Source organism: Balaenoptera acutorostrata, chromosome 12 (genome assembly GCF_949987535.1).
Source record: "Balaenoptera acutorostrata chromosome 12, mBalAcu1.1, whole genome shotgun sequence".
In the NCBI taxonomy this organism is placed as follows: Eukaryota; Metazoa; Chordata; class Mammalia; order Artiodactyla; family Balaenopteridae; genus Balaenoptera; species Balaenoptera acutorostrata.
This window is the reverse complement of record NC_080075.1, coordinates 29,307,744-29,329,193: the sequence shown is the minus strand read 5'-3', so window position 1 is coordinate 29,329,193 and position 21,450 is coordinate 29,307,744. Positions and strand designations below refer to the sequence as shown.

The 21,450-nt window shown below is 38.6% G+C and overlaps 1 protein-coding gene and 1 pseudogene across 3 annotated transcripts; one reads left to right on the top strand and one right to left on the bottom strand.

Annotated features, from left to right (window-relative positions):
• Positions 1 to 1,386: 1,386 nt before the first annotated feature.
• On the bottom strand, positions 1,387 to 20,969 carry DUSP11 (dual specificity phosphatase 11). 3 transcript variants are annotated; one of them, XM_057558051.1, is made up of 9 exons: positions 20,735 to 20,969; positions 19,253 to 19,328; positions 18,142 to 18,273; positions 14,736 to 14,859; positions 11,377 to 11,437; positions 4,813 to 4,859; positions 4,120 to 4,195; positions 3,709 to 3,897; positions 1,387 to 1,874 (listed from the first exon to the last, which is right to left on the bottom strand). In XM_057558051.1, the coding sequence occupies exons 1-9, from the start codon at positions 20,833 to 20,835 to the stop codon at positions 1,679 to 1,681; spliced, it is 1,002 nt and encodes a 333-aa protein (XP_057414034.1). In that variant the 5' UTR covers positions 20,836 to 20,969; the 3' UTR covers positions 1,387 to 1,678. The 3 variants fall into 3 exon arrangements, with proteins under 3 accessions (XP_057414034.1, XP_057414035.1, XP_057414036.1); XM_057558052.1 differs by having other exon boundaries at positions 3,709 to 3,891; XM_057558053.1 differs by having other exon boundaries at positions 3,709 to 3,766.
• LOC103003321 (RING finger protein 11-like) lies at positions 7,765 to 8,674 on the top strand (annotated as a pseudogene).
• Positions 20,970 to 21,450: the final 481 nt, after the last annotated feature.

The following is a 21,450-nucleotide window of genomic DNA, read 5'->3' as shown; positions in this document are numbered from 1 at the left end:
AAATGTGGCGGGCAGAAAAAAACTTTGAGCCACCACCTAGATGAAAGGTAGCAACCTGACTGAGCTCATCAGACACAGACCAGGGAGTAGCTGAGTTAGAGCACTTCCTTAGGGTCAGGTTCCACATGATGTTCATTTATAACACAGAACAGAGAAAACAACTATCATATGCAGTATCAGACTTTCCATGATACAACGCTTCAAAATCAGAGGCTTAAAAAATGAGGCCAATTTGCCCAAGTATTCATCAAATATTTACCAAGGCTTATGATGTCATGACAGTTAGACCCTTTCTTTTTTTTTTTTTTTTAAAGGATTTTCTTATTTATTTATTTATTTATTTATTTATTTATTTTTGGCTGTGTTGGGTCTTCGGTTCGTGCGAGGGCTTTCTCCAGTTGCGGCAAGCGGGGGCCACTCTTCATCGCGGTGCGGGGACCGCTCTTCATCGCGGTGCGCGGGCCTTTCTCTATCGCGGCCCCTCCCGTCGCGGGGCACAGGCTCCAGACGCGCAGGCTCAGCAATTGTGGCTCACGGGCCCAGCTGCTCCGTGGCATGTGGGATCTTCCCAGACCAGGGCTCGAACCCGTGTCCCCTGCATTAGCAGGCAGATTCTCAACCACTGCGCCACCAGGGAAGCCCAGTTAGACCCTTTCTTGAGCAAACAAAGGTTTCTGGCTTCCTCTGCAACTAAAAATAATTAACACCTCCCACATGATCCAGGTGTGTGTTCCAGAGGTAAACTAGCAGAAGGGGCAACTTAGAAAAAGTCAAGGTCAAGGCACGATTCCACTGTGAGAGGCAAGTGGAGAAAGACTACAGCAGGTTACGTTCAACAAGGAAGCAACAACACAAGGAGCCACGCAAGTCTCCCCAGATATTCCAGGCTTTAAATGTCGCACCCTATTCTGTTCATCAAGCAACATTTATAGTCTATAAGAGTTTTCAAGTTTTCTGAGTAGCTCCACCCAGTTGATAACAATTACCCTGTCAGGTAAATTACCCAGCATTTAGCATTTACGTTTATCAATTGGTCTCTCCCGCTCAATTGACAATCAGTCCCTAAAAGTTTATCTAGTGTTAGATGGCGTATCTGACAATTCAGTGAAAGGAAGTTGGTCAAATCCAACAACAGACTGCCAAAAGAAAGAAAGAAATGTCTAATCACAAAAATACTACAACTAGTTACAAATAGTGATTAGGTTCTAAAGAGATTATCTCCTAGGTAGATTTTAATAGAAATCTTGAACAGTTTGGGAGGTGGGGAAGATACCCTGATGACTGGGTAATAACAGAACATGACAAAAACACTAAAAATTTTCTGCACACACACACAAACATTACAAGTCTAGTCAGAAGGAAATACACCAGAAAAGGAAGACAGAATTTTTAAAAATAATTTACAAGGGATGTTCTTTATTACTTTTTATCAGTTCTAAAATATCATCCTCCTTTAAAAAAATTTAAGACTGGAATGACAGATTATTTCCTTCACTGTTGTAAATACTGCAAATTTATCAGCGGAGCTAAGTATCAATATAATTTTTCCTTAAGCTCGAACACATAAGGGAGCACTAAAATAGATTATAAACCTCATTTGACCTGATGTTATAAAAAGTCACTCTGGCTGTCTTCAGTCCTGTTCTGTCTCCACATAGATTTCCAGGGTAGGCTTGTGTCACTTGGTCCATCTATAATAGGTCGGATAGGGTAGTCTGTAGTAACTGCCAGGATACCACCTTCTGTTATGCGCTGCTTGACTGGCATTTGGCTTTACATTCCAAGAGTACCTCCTTTGTAAACAGTCCTCTCCGTGGGGACCAGGAGGAGGAATACGGCCTCTCTGGTAAATGTTCTGATTCTGTGAAAATTTTCTTAAACAAAACAAAAGTAATACACCATTATTAGTTTTAATAAATATATATAATAAGCTTTATAAAATTATACATAGATACTCTGGTTCTACTGTTTTCTACCTGTGTGATTTTAGCAGATAAAATTGCTTAATCTTTGGATTTCGTAGTTCTTTATAAAATAGAGCTAATAATACCTTCCATCTTCATGGATTGTTTTGAAGGTAAATTAAGATGATATACTTCAATTACCCACCACAATGCCTTGGCACACTGTAGGTTCCCAAAAGCCTTTCCACCTTTCCCTATAGAGATAAATGCCCATACTATTCTAATCAGATACATTCTCTCCAAGTGTGGCAGGGTTGACATGAAACAGAATAAGCTATTTATTTTTGAAAACCAGGAACCTACTTTCACTTTATAAGTAAATACATATATGAATTAATTATAAAATGTAGAAATTCTAACCATGGCACATGCAGCAAATTTGGAAAATTAAATTGTTTCAAAAGCAACATCAGTAAATCTAATATAATCATACAAAAGAAAATTTGGAAATCTGAGAAAAGTAAACACCCCCCAAAACCCCTCAATCCCACTTAATCTAAGTAAACTGGTTAATATTTACTTTTGGTCTTTTTCCCCCTAGCATCTTTTTTTGACTGCTGAATCATAACCTATTATTTTCACTTATCATAAGTAAGCTATCACTTTCAATGGCTTTATAAAATATCATAGTATGGATATAATAATTTACTTAGCTATTCTTCATCGTTAGAAATGCAAGCTGCTACCAGTTTTTCCACTACTGTAAATAATGCTGGGATTAACATCCCAGAACATATACAACTGTATCCTAAGCACCTAGTCCAGAGTCTGATACATAGTAGGGAGTTTGAGAAATGTGCTGAATGATTAAATGCATGTACATTTTTCCATATTTTAAAGTATTTCTGTAACCTCATGGTGGAATTACCAGGTATGAACATTTTTATGGCTATTACAGTTATGTTTCAAAAGGGCTATACCATTTTTCAGTGCCCCTGGCAACACAAGCAACACCTTTTTGAAATGTTTACATCTGCTAAAAATGCCAAAACATTTTTTTGAAAACTGAAAGTTTACAATGTGCTAAAGTACTTTATTAACTCATGTAATAATCAACAACAATCCCAAGGTATATGTTATTAAAATTTTATTTATAATATTGTTAAAATTTCCATCTAACTGATAAGAAAATAGAAATTTAGAGATCTTACTCAACATCACATACAGGGTGAACAGCAGAGCCAGGATGCAAACCCAGGTCCAGCCTGACAATCAATACACTGGACTACCTTGTCGAAAACTTGCTAAATTAATAGCAAAACAGCAAAAACTGTTGTTGTTTTAATTGTACTGAGGTTTTTCCTGTTTCCCGAGTAAAAGTATGTTTGTGATTTATGTGTTCAACCCCTTTGCAAGTTTCTCTACTGGAATTTTACCATTTTCCCTATAATTTGTATTTACTCTTTAAATAAAGCAACCTTCTTTATTCTGAAAACTATACCACTATTAATGCAGCCTAAGAATGTAAGATCCTTTCTGACACTCACATCAAATTATTGGCTTAAACTAAGTTTAAGAATCAATGAAAATTCCTAAGTCCTCTTCCCAACTGCCTCTGAAAAATCACCTATTCCCCCTCCTATACTTGATTTTCCAGCCCTAAATGCAAAATATGGAACAAACAATACCTCCTGGTTGACACTGATCAGCAAGAAAACACCAATTCTTCACATTATAATGTGTTTACACTAATATATAATATTAATTTCTATTTCAATTCTAGAAAAAGGGAAAGCAGAGATACCTTTCTGATTGCTGAAAATCTTGGGTCTGGGTATGGAAACGCCGAGATGTTGGGTAACCTGGGGTTGAATGTAGGTTATACTTAGGTCCTTGGTTAACAGACTTATTAGCTGTGTGAACTGTTTCCATCATATGCACTGAGTCTTCAAAACCACTTGTTCTGGATACACTGGAATCCCGATTCCTCAAACAGAATGTTTCCACAAAATATTACTGGTCTGCAAATTCAGTAGCCAATTTAGTGACTATATTTTGGCCCGTGAAAATAACAATTCCATCCTCCCCCCATTCCTATCTGTTTAGGTTTCCTCGAGCAAGTAAACAAGCTACATGAAGAAGGGATATGTGCAACTTAAATGATATAAAAATAGATCTTCCTAACCACAAATATCACATATAAAATGCAACTTACTTTCTGATGGGACCATTCCGAAGGTCTTCAATGTAGTTTTGTCTTTCTAAGCAATGTCCACGGCTCCTATTGAATACTGAGGAGCAGATGAACTGTTAGAAATAACTGTACAGAAAGCAAATCTTTCCCAGAGAAAGCAGATCAAAGCTGAAATCCAGGGACTTCCCTGGTGGCACAGTGGTTAACAATCCGCCTGCCAATGCAGGGGACAGGGGTTCAAGCCCTGGTCCGGGAAGATCCCACATGCCGCAGAGCAACTAAGCCCATGCGCCACAACTACTGAAGCCCACGTGCCACAACTACTGAAGCCTGCATGCCTAGAGCCTGTGCTCCGCAACGAGAAGCCACCGCAATGAGAGGCCCGCATACCGCAACAAAGAGTAGCCCCCGCTCGCTGCAACTAGAGAAAGCCCGCACAGCAACGAAGACCCAACGCAGCCAAAAATAACTTAATTAATTAAATAAATTTTAACAAGAAAAAAAAAATGCTGAAACCCACTGACTAATTATTCAGGCTGTTATATCTCGCTATTTCCAGATACATACCTTTATAAACTTTTGGTAAAAGGTTATCTTATGTCAGAACAAATGAATTACAAACTTTTCTCTTTTTCGAAAATTTGAGAAATTCCCCTACACTTCTACCTTCAAATTTTATAACAAGGGAAAAGTAGTGACAACCCTTATACTTACATTCAATTGCATCATCTGGCCACATGCCTTCTACATCAATCAAATATCTACAAAACAACAAAATTCGAGTCATTTGTAAATAAAAAGAAAAGAAAATCAAGTTTTTGCAAAAAAGGTCCAATTTCGCTTTACAAATATAGATATAAAAATCCTAAGAAAATATCAGCACATCTAATCAATAATTATTAAAGAATGATATATACCATGACTACAGAAAGGCTTTATTCCAACGATGCAAGGATAACGCAACTTTAGAAAATCTATTAATATAATTATTTACATTAATACAACAATTTAATTAATAAATGAAAGAGAATAAAATACAGGACCAAACTGGCAGATGTTAAAAAGTTATCTGATAACATACAACGGTCAGTTTCGGTCAAAATGCTTTGTACACTAAAAACAGGAGACTTAATATGACAGAGTATTCATCAAGAACCAACAAATAACAAAAGACAAATTAGGACAAATATTAACATCATATCTAAAAAGCCCTATCTAACCAACCATAGGAGCCAGAAACTTAGGAATCACCATCACTGACAGCTATTTCTCCCTCATCCTCATCCTCAACCCACCACCAGTGCTGACAATGATACTGCCTACATACCTCTAGAATCTGTCCACATCTTTCCACCAAAATCACCACCATACCCTGGTCCAAGCCACCATTATGCCCAATTTCTACACAAGTCTCCTAACTTGTTTCCTCGCTTCCACTCTTTCTCCCTGCAGTGTATTCTCCACTCTGTAGCAAAACGATAGGTTGAAAATGCAATTGGGTATGTTCCACACACTCACCTTCAACAAAAAAAGTTCAGTGGTTTTCTATTACTCTTCAAGTCTGAAACCTTAAACATAAGCCTGCACGACTGAGCTCCTACCCACACTTGCAGCTCCATTATAATGACATGCTCCCCCAACGGCCCCACCTTCCTGGCCAGTTCCTCCAACACAGCATATGCTTTCCTCTTATAGGGTCTTTTGCTATTCCTTATGCTCAGAAATCTCTCCCCAACGGCCCCACCTTCCTGGCCAGTTCCTCCAACACAGCATATGCTTTCCTCTTATAGGGTCTTTTGCTATTCCTTATGCTCAGAAATCTCTCCCCAACGTCCCTATCTGGTTAATACCTACTCATCCTTCAGATATCAGCTGAAACATCCCTAAATAAACCTTCTCTAATCTCCATGATGAGATCAAATCCTCCCTAAAATATGCTCTCATGGTACCATGTCCCTCTCCTTGGCACTTGTCAGAGTTGTAATTCTACATGCAGAGTATGATTCTTGAATATCTATTCCCTCTCTGGACTGCTAGAATTCACAAAGGGCAGGTCAAGTCTCTTTACTCACAAAATTTCACAAGTCTTTTTGCTAGCACCCAGCACAGTGCTTAAACATAACAGATGCTCAATAAGTATTTCCTGCATGAACAACCATACATTGGTACAGTGTAGCAACACCCACAAAAAGCATAAGGGCATAAACTCCTTGATGCAGAAGTCCCATTCTGAGTGAAGTTAACTGAGACAAAGCATATATATTCAAAGATGTTCACACAGGAATGTTCATTACTTTGACATTTTATAATATCAAAAACTTCTGACTTTTATATGTTCATCAGTAAGCAAAGGAACAATGCAGCCTTAAAAAAAAAACCAAAAACAAACGGGACCTAATGAAACTTAAATGCTTTTGCACAGCAAAGGAAACTATAAGCAAGACGAAAACACAACCCTCAGAATGGGAGAAAATATTTGCAAAAGAATCAACAGACAAAGGATTAATCTCCAAAATATACAAATAGGTCATGCAGCTCACTATTAAAAAAAAAAACAACCAATCAAAAAATGGGCAGAAGGGCTTCCCTGGTGGCGCAGTGGTTGAGAGTCTGCCTGCTAATGCAGGGGACATGGGTTCGAGCCCTGGTCTGGGAAGATCCCACATGCCGCGGAGCAACTAGGCCCGTAAGCCACAACTACTGAGCCTACACGTCTGGAGCCTGTGCTCCGCAACAAGAGAGGCCACGATAGTGAGAGGCCCGCGCACCGCGATGAGGAATGGCCCCGCTTGCTGCAGCTAGAGGAAGCCCTCGCACAGAAACGAAGACCCAACACAGCCCAAAAAATAAATAAATAAATAATAATTAAAGGCGCTAATAATTTTTTTTTAAAAATGGTAAATTAAAAAAGAAAAATGGGCAGAAGACCTATATAGACATTTCTCCAAAGAAGACATACAGATGGCCAAGAAGCACATGAGAAGCTACTCAATATCACTAATTATTAAAGAAATGCAAATCAAAACTACAATGAGGTATCACCTCACACCGGTTAGAATGGGCAGCATCAGAAAATCTACAAACAACAAATGCTGCAGAGGGTGTGAGGAAAGGGAACCCTCTTGCACTACTGGTGGGAATGTAAACTGATACAGCCACTATGGAGAACAGTATGGAGGTTCCTTAAAAACTAAAACTAGAATTACCGTATGACCCAGCAATCCCACTACTGGCCATATACCCAGAGAAAACCATAATTCAAAAAGACATATGCACCCCAATGTTCACTGCAGCACTATTCACAATAGCTAGGTCATGGAAGCAACCTAAATGCCCATCGACAGATGAATGGACAAAGAAGATGTGGTACGTATATACAATGGAATATTACTCAGCAATAAAAAAGAACGAACTTGGGTCATTTGTAGAGATGTGGATGGACCTAGAGACTGTCATACAGAGTGAAGTAAGTCAGAAAGAGAAAAACAAATATTGTATATTAATGCATATATGTGGAATCTAGAAAAGTGGTACAGAAGAACCGGTTTGCAAGGCAGAAATAGAGACACAGATGTAGAGAACAAACGTATGGACATCAAGGGGGGAAAGCGGGGCAGGGTGGGGGTCAGTGGTCGTGAGATGAATTGGGAGATTGGGATTGACGTATATACACTAATATGTATAAAACAGATAACTAATAAGAACCTGCTGTATAAAAAATAAATAAATTTTAAAAATTCAAAAATAAATAAACCTTAATTAATTTTTTTTTTAAAAAGAATGAGGTTGGAAGACTGTCAAAGCAGCACACAGATCAAACACTCAAGCCCCAGAAGATGGGGAACTGCCTTAAGTCCCCCACTTCGGATGACATCTCCCTGCCTCACAAGTCTCAGTCCGACTGGGCTAGCTTTGGCAAGGGGATGGAGCTGGATCAGGAGCTGCTGCTGCCATATCTGGATCAAGTTCCAGTTTTGGTCTCTCATCCAGCACCTAGCCAGACTCGCCTAGCAACTCAGCCGAGAGGAGCAAATTAGGATAGCTCAAAGAATAGGCCTCATACAGCATCAGCCTGAAGGAGTTTATGACCCTGTAAGAAATGGATCAGAAAAAAGCATCCGGGGGACTTCCCTGCTGGTGCAGTGGCTAAAGACTCTGCACTCCCAATGCAGGGGGCCCGGGTTCGTTCCCTGGTCAGGGAACTAGATCCCACATGCATGCCGCAACTAAGAGTTTGCATGCCACAACGAAGGAGCCCACCGGCTGCAACTAAGACCCGGCACAACCAAATAAATAAATGAATAAATAAAATAAAACAAATATTAAAAAAAAAGATCCGGGAGTGTGTGATCTGTATGATGCACTTTGTTTATGAGAACCCAATTTGATTTCTGCTGTGTATGCAGATCACCTGGGCTGTACAGATGACTGGCTGATGAGATTCTTCACGTGCCCCTCCTGCATGGAGACAGTTGATGCAGCACTGCTTTTGTCTTACGAGACTAACTGAACCACTGTCTCTCACCTGACTTCAAGTGAACCATCATTTTTGGTGGTTTTGATCTTTTGTCATTGAGCCCAAAGAGCCAGGGATTAGGAATTAAGATCATGCATGAAACTTTCCTAAAGATTCCTGAACGGCTGCAGATGTTGGGGAAAAGCACGTGATATTTTAGAAATTTACGGGGAAAAGTAGGATGGTATTTTTATGTAAAGCCTTCACCCAGTGTTTAAAAATATAATTGTATTTAGATCTTATTATTGCTCTACTACATAGGAATTGTGTAAAGTGTTACAGCAGCTATATACGTTTAAATTGTGTGTCGAAGATTAGGATAAAGATAGTGGTTGTTTTTCCTAAGTGAGATAACTTTCTTCTTCCCCCTACCCAAATTCTTTTCTGAAGTTGCTGGCATTTGGGTCAAGGTTTTATTAAACGCCACATTTTAGAACACTGGCACACAAAAAAAGAGTTTTAAGCTGGTTTGCATAGTTCTTTACTTTTTAGAATAAACATAGAGCATTTATTTTTTACTTTATAGGAACTCCACAAGTTAAGGTCCCATTGTTCTTTTGCTGTGATTGTTGTTACTATTGATGTTGCTGTTTTCTGTCTTTGCTGGTTCTTTCTAATCTACCATTTGTCATTATTGGCATATGATCATCTCAGGGTCACAAGATGGCTGCTGTAAAACCAAGTATCATATTCTCACAAAACAAGGAGGAAGCAGAAAAAGAGCCCAAATGGTCATTTTCCTAATGCATATTTATCTTTTTTCAGAGAAAAATATCATTCTCATAAGCACAATAACAGCCTTCCCCTAATTACTCATTTGCCAAAACAGATTGATATGACCATTCATAAGTCAATTCATGGCAAAGAGGGATATGATAATGATTGTCTTAGCCTAACAAGGATTTATCCACTAAAGCTGAATGCTTCACTCCTCAAAAAAGTCATAAAGTTCTATGAGCAAGGAAGAACTACTAAGTGACTGTTAAGTAAACCATCAGATTTGTTTGTCCAAGACCATATGATTCTTTTTTTCCACTGGAAATGGAATTCATTGCCTTAGGTTTTTTTTAAATAGTGTACTATTACTGTTGGGGCTGGCTCTGTGCTTGAAAACCAGTTGAAAACCAGTTATAACCTGTTACAAGTGCTATATCTGTTTGCAGTTAAGAAATGCAGAATTCAAAGTGATCTCCTAGCTTGTAAGCAAACTGAGATTCACTGTCCCTCTTCTATAAAAAAAATGAGTTAATGTGTCCAGAAACTAACTCTAGTAAAGTGGGGTTTAACATTACCCTTTCTTACGAGTTTCATCGAATTATTTTGGTTGTTAACATGGTGATAATTAAAAGTCAAGGTAAATTTTAAATATTAAGAATTCTGACGTATCGAGCTTGAATTATGCCACCATGCTTATGTAAAAATGAAAGTGGCACCATGGTTAAACTGAGAAAAGTTTCTCAGTTGTAACAATTTTGATTTATTCTTTCCTGTGACCTCCTTCCCTGTTGTCTTGAACCACAGCAAAAGGATACTGCATGTCTTCTTATTGTAGTGCTGAGGTTACTGAAGTTATATAAAACATATCTCAGTCTCCGTTTCTTGGAAGGAAAGTCCTGCTAGTTGACTGACAATTCTAAGCAGGGAGAACTAAGAGAAATGTGTTTCATGTTTTGCACACAAATGCAGAATTTGTATAATCACGACTTCACAGCTGTGATCTCAAAAAAGAAGGAATTTCTCCTTTATATTTTTCTTGCAATTAACGTAAGAACACTCTGAATCTCTAAGCTTCTGAAGTGTTAGAAGTAGAGATGGTCTAGTAAAGGTGTAGTTGTCATGTTTTACCCATTCAGCATGTGTTTATTTTTCCTTATGTACTCCAAGGTGACATATTTGTTCAGCTCAGTGATATTACAGCTAAAAAAATCATTCATTAGTAAAAGGAGAAGCAATCTCAACCTAACAAATCAGAAGTGTTTCTTATTATTTTATATTGAGTTGAATATTTGACTCTTAACACTTTTTGCTACATACACAAGTCTCTTGAAGGGTTCTTCATAAGTGCATTATACAAGTATTTAGTATGTCATAAGCACTTAAAGATTTGACATTCAACTGTAGTAGTAACCATGTTGGTTAATTTTCTTACGAGCCCCATGATGAGTTTGAGAAAAACTGAAAGAATTAGAGTATCAGGTTCTATTACATTGTTACATGTATCTTGCTTAAGTTTTGGTTCATTAATTTATATCCAACTACATAAAGCAAATTTGGAGGAAAAAAAGAATAATAAATAAATAAATAAGTATGAGGTCTCCAAATATTGTCAGAGGAAGGTGTCCTCCATATATTAAATTATAAACCAGAATGTCTAAAACACTATACCATTAAATCACATGTACAGTCAGTTCTGTACATCCAACGGTTCCATAACCTGCAGATATGGAAGCCCGACTGTACTACACCATTTTACATACGGGACTTGAGCATCCGAGGATTTTCGTATCCATGGGGAGTCCTAAAACCAATCCCCCTGCAGATACCAAGGGACCACTGTATATGCTTATATCTGCATTTTTTTACGTCTGAAAAAATATGTGCTAAATTATTACTGGTGGTAACATCTGAGTAGGGGGCAAAATTGCCTTCCACTTCATACATTTCTCTGACTGCATTTTTTGCATTCAGCTTACATTAGCTTACATTACTATTGTAAACAGAACAATTTAAACATGCTCTGCCTCTTGGGGTTGGCAACTCACCTGCAGATGAGGTAGCCAGTCCTGTTTAAACCATGGGTACAGTGGACACCAATAAGTCTGTCTATAAAACAGGGAATATGGAATTAAGTAAGTGAAGTAGATACACTAAAAACAAGTTATACAATTTTCTGAAGAGTAGCGTTTATTAGTTACCACAACACTACCATTATCCTGAAAAGGAAAAACTCTGAAGAAAAGAGTGTTTTTGCAGGAACGTACTATAAAGAATGAACTACTATAAAGTCAAAATTCATTGTCTCTGGGAAATTTTGCATAGCCTCCAATCAGATGCAATAGTGTGGACTGGAGAATGCCCATCAGGAACTGATCTGACTATAGAAGAAGGGAGTGGGAAAAAAAAAACAGGCCATCAGAAGAATAGAATTTATTTTTGAGTGAAACAAATGGAATGCCTTCACTTTTAATGCTCAATATTAAAAAGAACAAGCGGTTTCTGAAGGGCTCTTGGGGTCCCCCAAAGCACTTCCATTCCTTCTCTCCTTCACTGCTCCTCACACGCCACGGGTCTATGTGCCTGTGGAGTTCTCGGGTTAAGTAGCACCGTTCTTATTTCACAATGAAAAAGTAAGGCTTGAGACGTAAGCCCAAGCTGCACAGCAGGCAAACAGAAAAAAAGACTAGAATCGAGTCTCAGATTTTTCCAACTATGCCACAGTATTTCGTGGTCCAGCACTTTAAAAAAATTATATGAGAAAGTAAATAAAAAACAACATGTAGCTGATCTCTGCAAAAGGTATGTCTGTGACTAGGTGGTGTCTGGCATTCGTCATCTCCTGCCTAACAATCTCTTCTATTTCAACTGATCCTCCACATGGAAGATGTTATCTCTCTAAAATATAAACTTGGCTGGATTGCTCTGTTGCTTAAAAATCTTCACTTAGCACAGAATAAAGCCCAAGTTTTCAGCATAGCACTGAGAACTCTTTATAAACAAATATCAGTCTGTCTCTCCAACTGAATTAGAAGTTCAAACTATGACTTACAAGGACCTACATCATCCACCTCCCTCCTTTCCCCTGCGAGCCTCCCTATCCCATTCTCTACTGCCCTGCCCTCACTCACTTTCCCCTGTCCAGCCACACTGGTCTCCTTACTATTCCTCAAACATGCCAAGCACAGTCGTGCCTCAGGGACTTTGCACCTACTATTCCTTCTGCTTCAGAACACACCCTCCCACCCCATCTCCACTCTTCCAGATATCCAATGGCTTGTTTCTCACTTCAAGGCTCTGCTCAATCGAAATCTTAATAGAGGGGACTTCCCTGATCACCTACCACATTCCCTCACCTCTTCATCTTGTTTTGTTATTCTCCAAAGCATTTACCACCACTTGACACTCCATATATGTACTTGTTTCTTTATCTCTCTCCCCCACTAGAATGTAAAGTACGTAAGGGCAAGAACTTTATTCTGTTCCTACTTCCTAGAACAGTGCCTTCAACTTAGAAGGTGTTATACAAATATTTGCTGAAAATGAATGTATGAATTCTTTGCCCTTTCACACTACCCTCTAGTCACACCAGAGGCTGCCCCTCCAGAGCACAAGTCCAAGCCCTGTGCCTTTTGTACCTGTTCCCAATACCTGGGCTGTCCTTTCCTCATTCCGGCAAAATCCTCTTCCCCCAAGCCCAGCTCAAATGCTGTCTCCTCAGGCCTTCCTCAATTTCTCCTCTATATTCCTGCTGCACTTGATTCTTTTATTATAATTAACCCACTTATAGTCACTACATGTTTATCTTCCTAGATAACTGTAAGTTGCTACTGAACAAAGACTTCTAGTCATCTCTGTATCCCCGTGCCCTAACAACAAACCTATAAGCCTCTCGGTGTTTACTAAAACAATTTATTTTCTGAGTCTCTACCAATTCTAGGGAGTGGATAGTATAGTCTCCTCCTCATTATCAGTGAGCCTGGCACCTGTGGGAGGGGCTTATAGCAGAGGAAGCCACCAATGGTCATAACTAAGGTCCTGAGACTGCAATGGCAGAGAGCATGGTGAAGTTAGCCCACTGCATGCAGAAGACCCACAGAGGAGTCAGCATATGCAATGGACTACACTTGGTATAACATGTGAACAATCAAGGTTTACAAACGTGTTCTCATGCACTTGTAAGGATCTTCTGGCCCACGCAGAACAGACAGAACACACACAAAGGAGCCTGGAGGAAGTGAGGAGGCCGGCAGCTGCACCCTAACATCTTAAGAGGTAGCATTTCTGTGACTACAGTTTCCACAAATCAGATAATTTGCCTCCTTTGTAGACACCTTGGTTATCACAGGCAAGCCAAGCCTCTCAAGTTTTAAAGCTAAAGTACAGGGAAGATCTGTGAATAGGGCTTAAGATATTTAAGAGCTAATACCTGCATTAAGCAACCAGGTTATAGAATGAATATTTATCTTGAAATTCCAGTCTCTCCCTCTCTCTCTCACCTCCTATCCCCTATCTTCCCACCTCCATCTCTATTCCTTCTCCCCTACTCCCTGTTTTATGTATAGATGTGCATCATTTTACAGATACACGGAATATTTACTGTCTGTTAGATTTATTTAATAAAGTGCACACTCCTCAGGCTAAATTTAGAAAGAGGACAAAATGAACACTTTCTCATGTGGGGCAGTGGCGTTCCAAAGACAAAAGATTCCTCAGTCTTAAAACATGGCAAATACCATGTTCCTTCTGATAGTTAGATGCTAGAAAAAGGCAAGTGGATCCTTAAAATTCAGACGCTATTAAGACCTACTATCAACAGAGCAGATCTGAAAGCGGAAACAAGAAAACACCAGCCTTTCAAGTTCTTCCTGTCTGAAGATAGAAGAAGAGGTGGTAGTGTTCTTCCTCACTTGCACCCAAAGTATAAAAGCAGCAAAAATATCTTAAACACATATGATGAGGAAGCCACTCTTCTGTTCCACTCTGTTTTGTTTGGCTTCTAGGGATCTGTCTCACTCCGAATCTTTGCTTTTTGTTTTCTCTTTTATATACGCTAAGAACCTGAGAGTCTTAACCTTTTCTTCCACCCCTCAACCAATAAATAGGACAAAAGAACATTTTTATTTTTTTATGTATTTTCCATTCAAATTTTTAAAGAGATAAGTAAGCTAGTTCAGTTCATATTTCTCACAAAAATCACTTTCCAAACTAAACTAAATTGTTTGTGACCATAAACAGGAAAAACACCATACTCTATGAGCACCATCTGACATTTCCACCTTAATCTTATCAAACACAACAGGCCTAATGTCAGAACTATTAAAAATGTTAAAAATCCCCAACCCCACTCAAAATGCATACCAAACTTCAGGGAAAGGAAAAAAAAAAAAAAAGAAAAACAACTCACCATTATCTTTATTTTCTTTCAAAAACCCATTAACAGCACATTGGAATTTAAAAATAGTGTCATCATCTGGCACCTGATGCCCAATTGTACAAATTTTTAAATAACGAATAGTTTCTGGTAAGTCCTATAAGGCAAAACCATGAAAATATGTATTATTTCATTTGTAGGGAAATAATAAAAAATTAATTAGAGAAGGCAGAATATAAACCAAGAGAGTACATTAAACTTAGTATGTCAGTCATTCTGATAAGAGCCATTTTTTCCAAAGCTGCTTTAACCAGTATCACTTAATTTTCATTAAAACTGCAGAATGGACAGTTACTAGGCATGCAAAAGGAAAAGCAAATCCATGTAAATGAATGCACATGTAACTCAAAATGATATAAACAGTTCTACCTACATTTATGTTCTATCTGATATTTCAAGGGCCATAAAGCACCCATAATTTAAGTAGAATAGTAGAATAGAGTCAGAAGAACTTGGATTCGAATTAGGAAACAGAGCAAATTTCAGGCATTGTTGAGAACTGGTATTCTTGGGGTGGGAGAAAGTAGACTATCAATAGAAGATAGAAAAGGATAAGTGAAAGTTCCGTAGTTCTGAATTTAAATGGAAAGTAGCAGTATGAACCTATGACATATTTTATATTAAAAACAAACACACATATTTCCTAGCTCTGACCACTGAAAAAGTCTAGAAACAACTGATGTCATGTCAAAAGGACTCAGGAGTCACTGAGAAGCTCCAACTGGCCAAAGATAGGGCCTCAGTTAGAATAATAACTGTAACGGAGTCCACGGTGATATGAATAAATAAATTTTAAAAAATTGGTCACCACTGGAGGATATTTGTGAATCAACTCATTATTTTGAAAACTGTTAAATAAAAGAAGAGAATCATGCCTCTACAACTGGGCAACCAAATAGTTGATGACGGGAATCTTCTCCTGATAGAAATATACCCAGCTAATAAGTGAAAAAAGAACAACAGAATTCACCATTTTTTGAAGCCTCAACTGCATTAATGGATGTAGGTATGAATCATCAGTGACTGCTAATATCACAGAAAGAGACAATTATATGTCTCCATGGAAGAACACATCATCACCTAGGTAACTGTCTTGCCAAAACAAAACATGCAAGCTTCATTCTGATCAACTACCAATTTAGAGGAAATAAAAGGATTGAAGACTATGTTAACAACACATGGAATGTAATCATCAAAATCTAGATGGGACAAATTACCTGGTTTCTTTAAAAATAAATTTCAAGGAAGAAAAAAAAAGCGAGAGAGACATGGAGGGAGAATCTATAATAAGACTTCAGAGACCTAACAATCAATGGCAAAGGGTGGACCTTATTTGGATCTAATTCAAAATTTTTTTTTTTAATTTTATTTATTTATTTATTTATTTATTTATGGCTGTGTTGGGTCTTTGTTTCTGTGTGAGGGCTTTCTCTAGTTGCGGCAAGTGGGGGCCACTCTTCATCGTGGTGCGCAGGCCTCTCACTATCGCGACCTCTCTTGTTGCAGAGCATGGGCTCCAGATGCGCAGGCTCAGCAATTGTGGCTCACGGGCTTAGTCGCTCCGCGGCATGTGGGATCTTCCCAGACCAGGGCTCGAACCCGTGTCCCCTGCATTGGCAGGCAGATTCTCAACCACTGCGCCACCAGGGAAGCCCTCAAAATTCTTAAAAGCAATTTTTTATGACATTTAGGAGACAACTGCAAATTTGAGCACTCACTGGGTATTTAATATTAAAAAATGATTTTAAGGAATAAAAGTCCTATATTTTAAATATACATACCAAAAATGTATAGTGTAATTACATGTTGTTTTGGTGCTGCTTCAAGATAATATGGAATAGGATGAAACAGGTGGGGGTATAGATAAAACATGACAGCCATCAGTTGGTAAATATTAAAGCTTGATGAGTTCATGGGTATACAAGGAACACTCACAGTATTTTGTATACTTTTGTATATGTTTAAAATTTGTGATAATTCTTTAAAAACAAGACGACACTGTAGAAAACACTTTGGCAGTTTCTCAAAGGTTAAACGTAGAGCTACCATATGATCCAACAACTCTGCTACTACCTACACTGCACATCTAAAAGAACTGAAAACAGGGATTTGAACAAATATTTGTACACCAATGATCATAGCAGCATGATTCACAATAGCTACAAGGTGGAAACAACCCAAGTGTCAATCAACCGATGAATAACAAAATATGGTATATACACACAGTGGGATTTATTAAGCCAAAAAAGGAATGGCATTTTGTTACATGCTATAACATGGATGAACCTTGAAAACACTATGTTTAGTGAAATAAGCCAGACATAGAAGGACAAATATTATAGATTCCACTTACACGAGGTACCTAGAATAGGCAAATTCAGAGACAGAAAATAGAATAGAGGTTACTAAGGGCTGGTGGGAGGGAAAATGGGGTTGTTACTGTTTGATGGTTACAGAGTTTCTGTTGAGGATGATGAAAAAGTTTTGGTTATACACAGTGGTGATGGTTACACAACACTGTGACTGTATTTAATGCCACTAAACTGCATATTTATAAATGGTTAAAATAAATATTATTTATGTATATTTTACCACAATAAAAAAAAAAGAGGAATAACTGAGTTGAAATTTCAATTCTTCCTTTTCCGAGAGTCAGTTTCATCGTCTGTAAAATTAGTAATTGTAGTTGTCTATCCTCTGAGCTTAGTGCAGAGTAAGCACTCAGTAGGAGATATCAGTACTACTTCCACTTCAACAGCAAAGGACTGTTGTGAAGATTAAGTCAATGGATATGAAAGAACTTTCTAAATGGCAAACTGCTATACAAATATTAACAAACATTAGGTGTTACTGTCTCCCAAGGCCATGGAACAGGTCAGAAGAAGGATAATTCTTTTGCACTGGTATGTCCTGCATGGGCCAAGAGAATATATGGGTTTCTGTATTATATCAGAAGGTATTAGGCAAAGAAAGCATAAAACTTAGAGAACAATTGTCTTTTACCATGATGCTTAAACATGCTCAGGCAACTGCTTAAAATAAGTACTAAAGACATAATGGACATACCTTTCTTTCCTTTTAGGCTACTACTATTCTTACTAAAAGTTTACTTCATTTTCAAAATATAGAACGTGGAAGCTTACAGAATTTCTTAACCATATCTAGAGCCTACTGCCAAATACTATAGTTCAATTCATATCTTTAATCTCATTTTGAAACAGCAATTAGAAATGTGTATTTAAGGAAAACACTAGCTTCCCTTTTTGAACCCATGAAAGAAGGCCAGGATTCACCTTAGCATAAGATGATAACTACTGAATTACTATGAATTATTACAGTATCAGAAAGAAGGTCATTTTCAATTACGGGTTCCATTTACCTCTGGCTTATAATAGCGGCGAGTATATGTTAAGTCAATAATCAGCCCAAGTTCTTCATTCTGTTCTTGGATTTTGTTAAAAAGATCCAAGGGGGAAAAACATTCTTCTGGAGCAAGATTCTTTTCAAAACTCTGTCAGAAAGAATAAAATAAGAAAGAACATGTGTTTAAAATCCTTTTTTATATTATCCATTTATTCAAACCCTGTGATGCTAACATATGAGATTCAAAGGAAAGTTTCCTCCTCTGGAATTTACAAGCGATATTCCAATCCTTTCTTCCAGAGAGATTAGACGGAAGAAAACAAGCTCACTTCTATATATTTATTTCTATGTTTGTTTATTTCATGTTGGTCTCCTAACCAGACTGTAAACTCCCAGAAGGCAGGGACCACATCAATTTTGCCTACCACTGTATTGCCAGCTCCAAGCAGAGTGCCTGTAAATAGACACATAAATAAATACTTCTTGAATATCTACATATATGAAGGATGGCTTTCACTGCTAAATATTCTTTTATGTATTTGGCTTATTTATGTACTCTGTTCCATTGATCTGTTTGATTATTCAAGTGCCAGCAACACACTTTTTAAAAAAATTAGTAGACTAGTTTTAGAGCAGTTTTAGATTCACAGCAAAACTGAGCAAAAAGTACACAGTTCCCACTTATACCCTCTCTCCTTCATCCCACACAGCCTTCCCCACTATCAACATGCCATACCAGTGTGCTTCATTTGTGAGAATTCATGAACCAACACTGACACATCCTTATCAATCAAAGTTCATAGTTTATTGCATTCATGGTACAAGTAACTGACTATTTCTTTATTTCTAGTATAGTCATCCCCACACATTTACATATTGAAACACATATTACTTTCTTTTAAATTACTTTATTTTTTATTTATAGTTAGGGCATTACATTGTTTTTTTTTTAAATTAAGTACAAAAGTAGGTTGTATTTATCTGTGAATTCCATTTCTGGATAGTAAAGGAGGTATTAAAAAGTATTTGCTATAAAAAGGGAAAATGGAGTACGACGGGGTTGAGAGCCAGGGCTCTATATGGTGAATTCAGATTTCTGGAAGAATACAGTATTAACTTTTGCTTACCTTTTTTAAAGGAACTTTGAAAGCAATGAAACGAGTCCCAGGCATCCGCTGTCCAACTGGGAGATAGTCTTTCCACCTATTAATATATTTTTTGTTAGGCACATTTTATGTTAGGCTGTCTCCCTGCATAGGATGCAGGCGCCTTGAAAATGGAAATCATATCCCTCTATAGTACGTCCCTCTTCTTTCTGCTTTGCAGTTTGCTGCTCCACTTGTTCAACCCCACCTAGTAATAACCTATACTTCCTTTGTTCCTGTTTTCCCATCTGGAAAACAGATAAAAGGCAACCAAACAATGCAAAGGTCTCAACAAATAAGGTATATCCAAAACCAGAGATGGCCAGAACTTCTGTATCCCTCATGAAACCTAGCCCGGTGTTCAATACTTAGGTATCATTAATATATGCGTGTTGACTGAAACAGTTTAAACTCAATTATTCCACTTCCCAGTTTAGTTTTAGTCCTCATACAAAACCTGATAATCAAATTCCTTAATGCGAGGAATCACAGTGAAAAATAATATCTGAACTGACTTCTGTCAGATGAGTGAGAACTAAGGTTAATTAATTCAGTGTATCTGAAGCATAGAAAGTGAGGGCAAAAGTGGCACAAGATGGGGCTAGAGAAGCAGAGAGGATTCTAGACCACGCAGAGTCTTCAAGGCCAACAGTGTGTTTTCTATTCTCAAAACAATGTTTGTGAGCAATGTTTATGAGCAATGTTCCAACTTGCTTTGAAGGTTTCTTGTGTGAAGAATGGATTGGAAGGAAACAAGATATATGGACACTAGTTAGGACCTAACCGCAACAGACAGGCAAGTTCAGTATTAGGATGTTGAGGAAGAGCTGACAGATTCCAAAGAAATTCAGGAGATAAACTGAAGTGGGCTTAATGGGGTATGAGACGGAGGAAAGGAAGGTCTTAGGGAATTAAAGGGTTTACTGCACATATAAGCAAAGTCTCAAAATTAATCATTTGAACGTACAGAGGTAGATCTCTCAAATGACACCGGTTAGGAAGCAACAGTACGCCCTTTAGAATTCCTAGACACAACACAAATCAACTGTTTCGATGGAAAATTCGGCGGGACGGGTGCGTTTTTTCACTCAAACTTAGTTCCAGTGCCTATTACATTTTCTGTGTCAAAACAACACAGCTTGAGGAACTGAAGGGGATTCCATTCTGGTAATTAAGGAGTGTCCCCAACACTGACAGTCCCATCTTAAAAAGCACTTCCTCTGCATTTTACCCGAGGAGCAATGGCCAGAGCCTCCCTTTTAAAACGATGGGGAGAAATCAGAACATCACACACTGTCCCTTTCAGCTACTGTGAACTGAGCCGCGAGACGACCAATACCCCCTGGCACAGCGCGGACGGGCCAGCGCGCGGGGGAACACTGACAGGAGACAGCACAAGAGACGAAGCCCAGGCCCAGGGGCTCTGAGCTCCACCGGCAACTCCCAGGGGCCAAGGCCTATTACCTTTCCGGGATGTGGTTTCCGCCCTTCCTCTTGGCCGACGAACGTCCGGAAAAGCCGCGACCCTGACCCCAGCGCCCGTGGGCATGATGCCACTGGCTCATGTGACCCCCAAGATGCCGCCCACCCAACGCCAAGAGTGCCAAAGTCGCCAACACGGCGCCCCCGGTGCCAGCACAAGGCCCCGAACCACAGGAGCCTAGACACAAGCCCACGCAGATCGCCGACCTTCTTCTACTGCGCATGCGCCACCGCCCGTCGAGATGACGTCGTCACGCCGGCCGACTGGGACGCTTGATTAGTAAAGAGGACTCTGATGGCTGCAATTCCCTCCTTAGCCGGAGGGTGGTAGCAGAGGTCCATTAGTTCGTGGGTGTAACCTTCAGAATTCCAATAATACGGGACGTGGAAAGTTGTCCCACTCTTCCAGTTTCTTGTGCGGTTCTTTCAGATATTTCCCAAGTGCTTACATTCACACTTGTTGTATCTTCTATGGAAGTATTTGTACGTAGTGGATATCCTGTATTTTATATAACAGCAGCATACCATATACATAGTCTACAATCTGTCTTGGATAGTGATTTTCCCAGTCAGTTTTTGCGTACATCCATTCTATGCTCTTTAATAGCTGCATAACATTACATAATTTACATGACCAGTCCAATACTGGTGCACTTTTACTTGTTTTCAGTTTGGGGTTTTTTTGTTTGTTTTTTGTT

Coding starts and splice junctions, on each gene's coding strand:
- DUSP11 (XM_057558051.1), bottom strand. CDS start 20,835: ATGAGCCAGTGGCATCATGCCCACGGGCGCTGGGGTCAGGGTCGCGGC. Junction 18,274..19,252: donor TCAAAGTTCCTTTAAAAAAG/GTAAGCAAAAGT, acceptor TCTTTCTGACAG/AGTTTTGAAAAGAATCTTGC. Junction 1,875..3,708: donor GATTTTCAGCAATCAGAAAG/GTATCTCTGCTT, acceptor GTTTTGTTTAAG/AAAATTTTCACAGAATCAGA.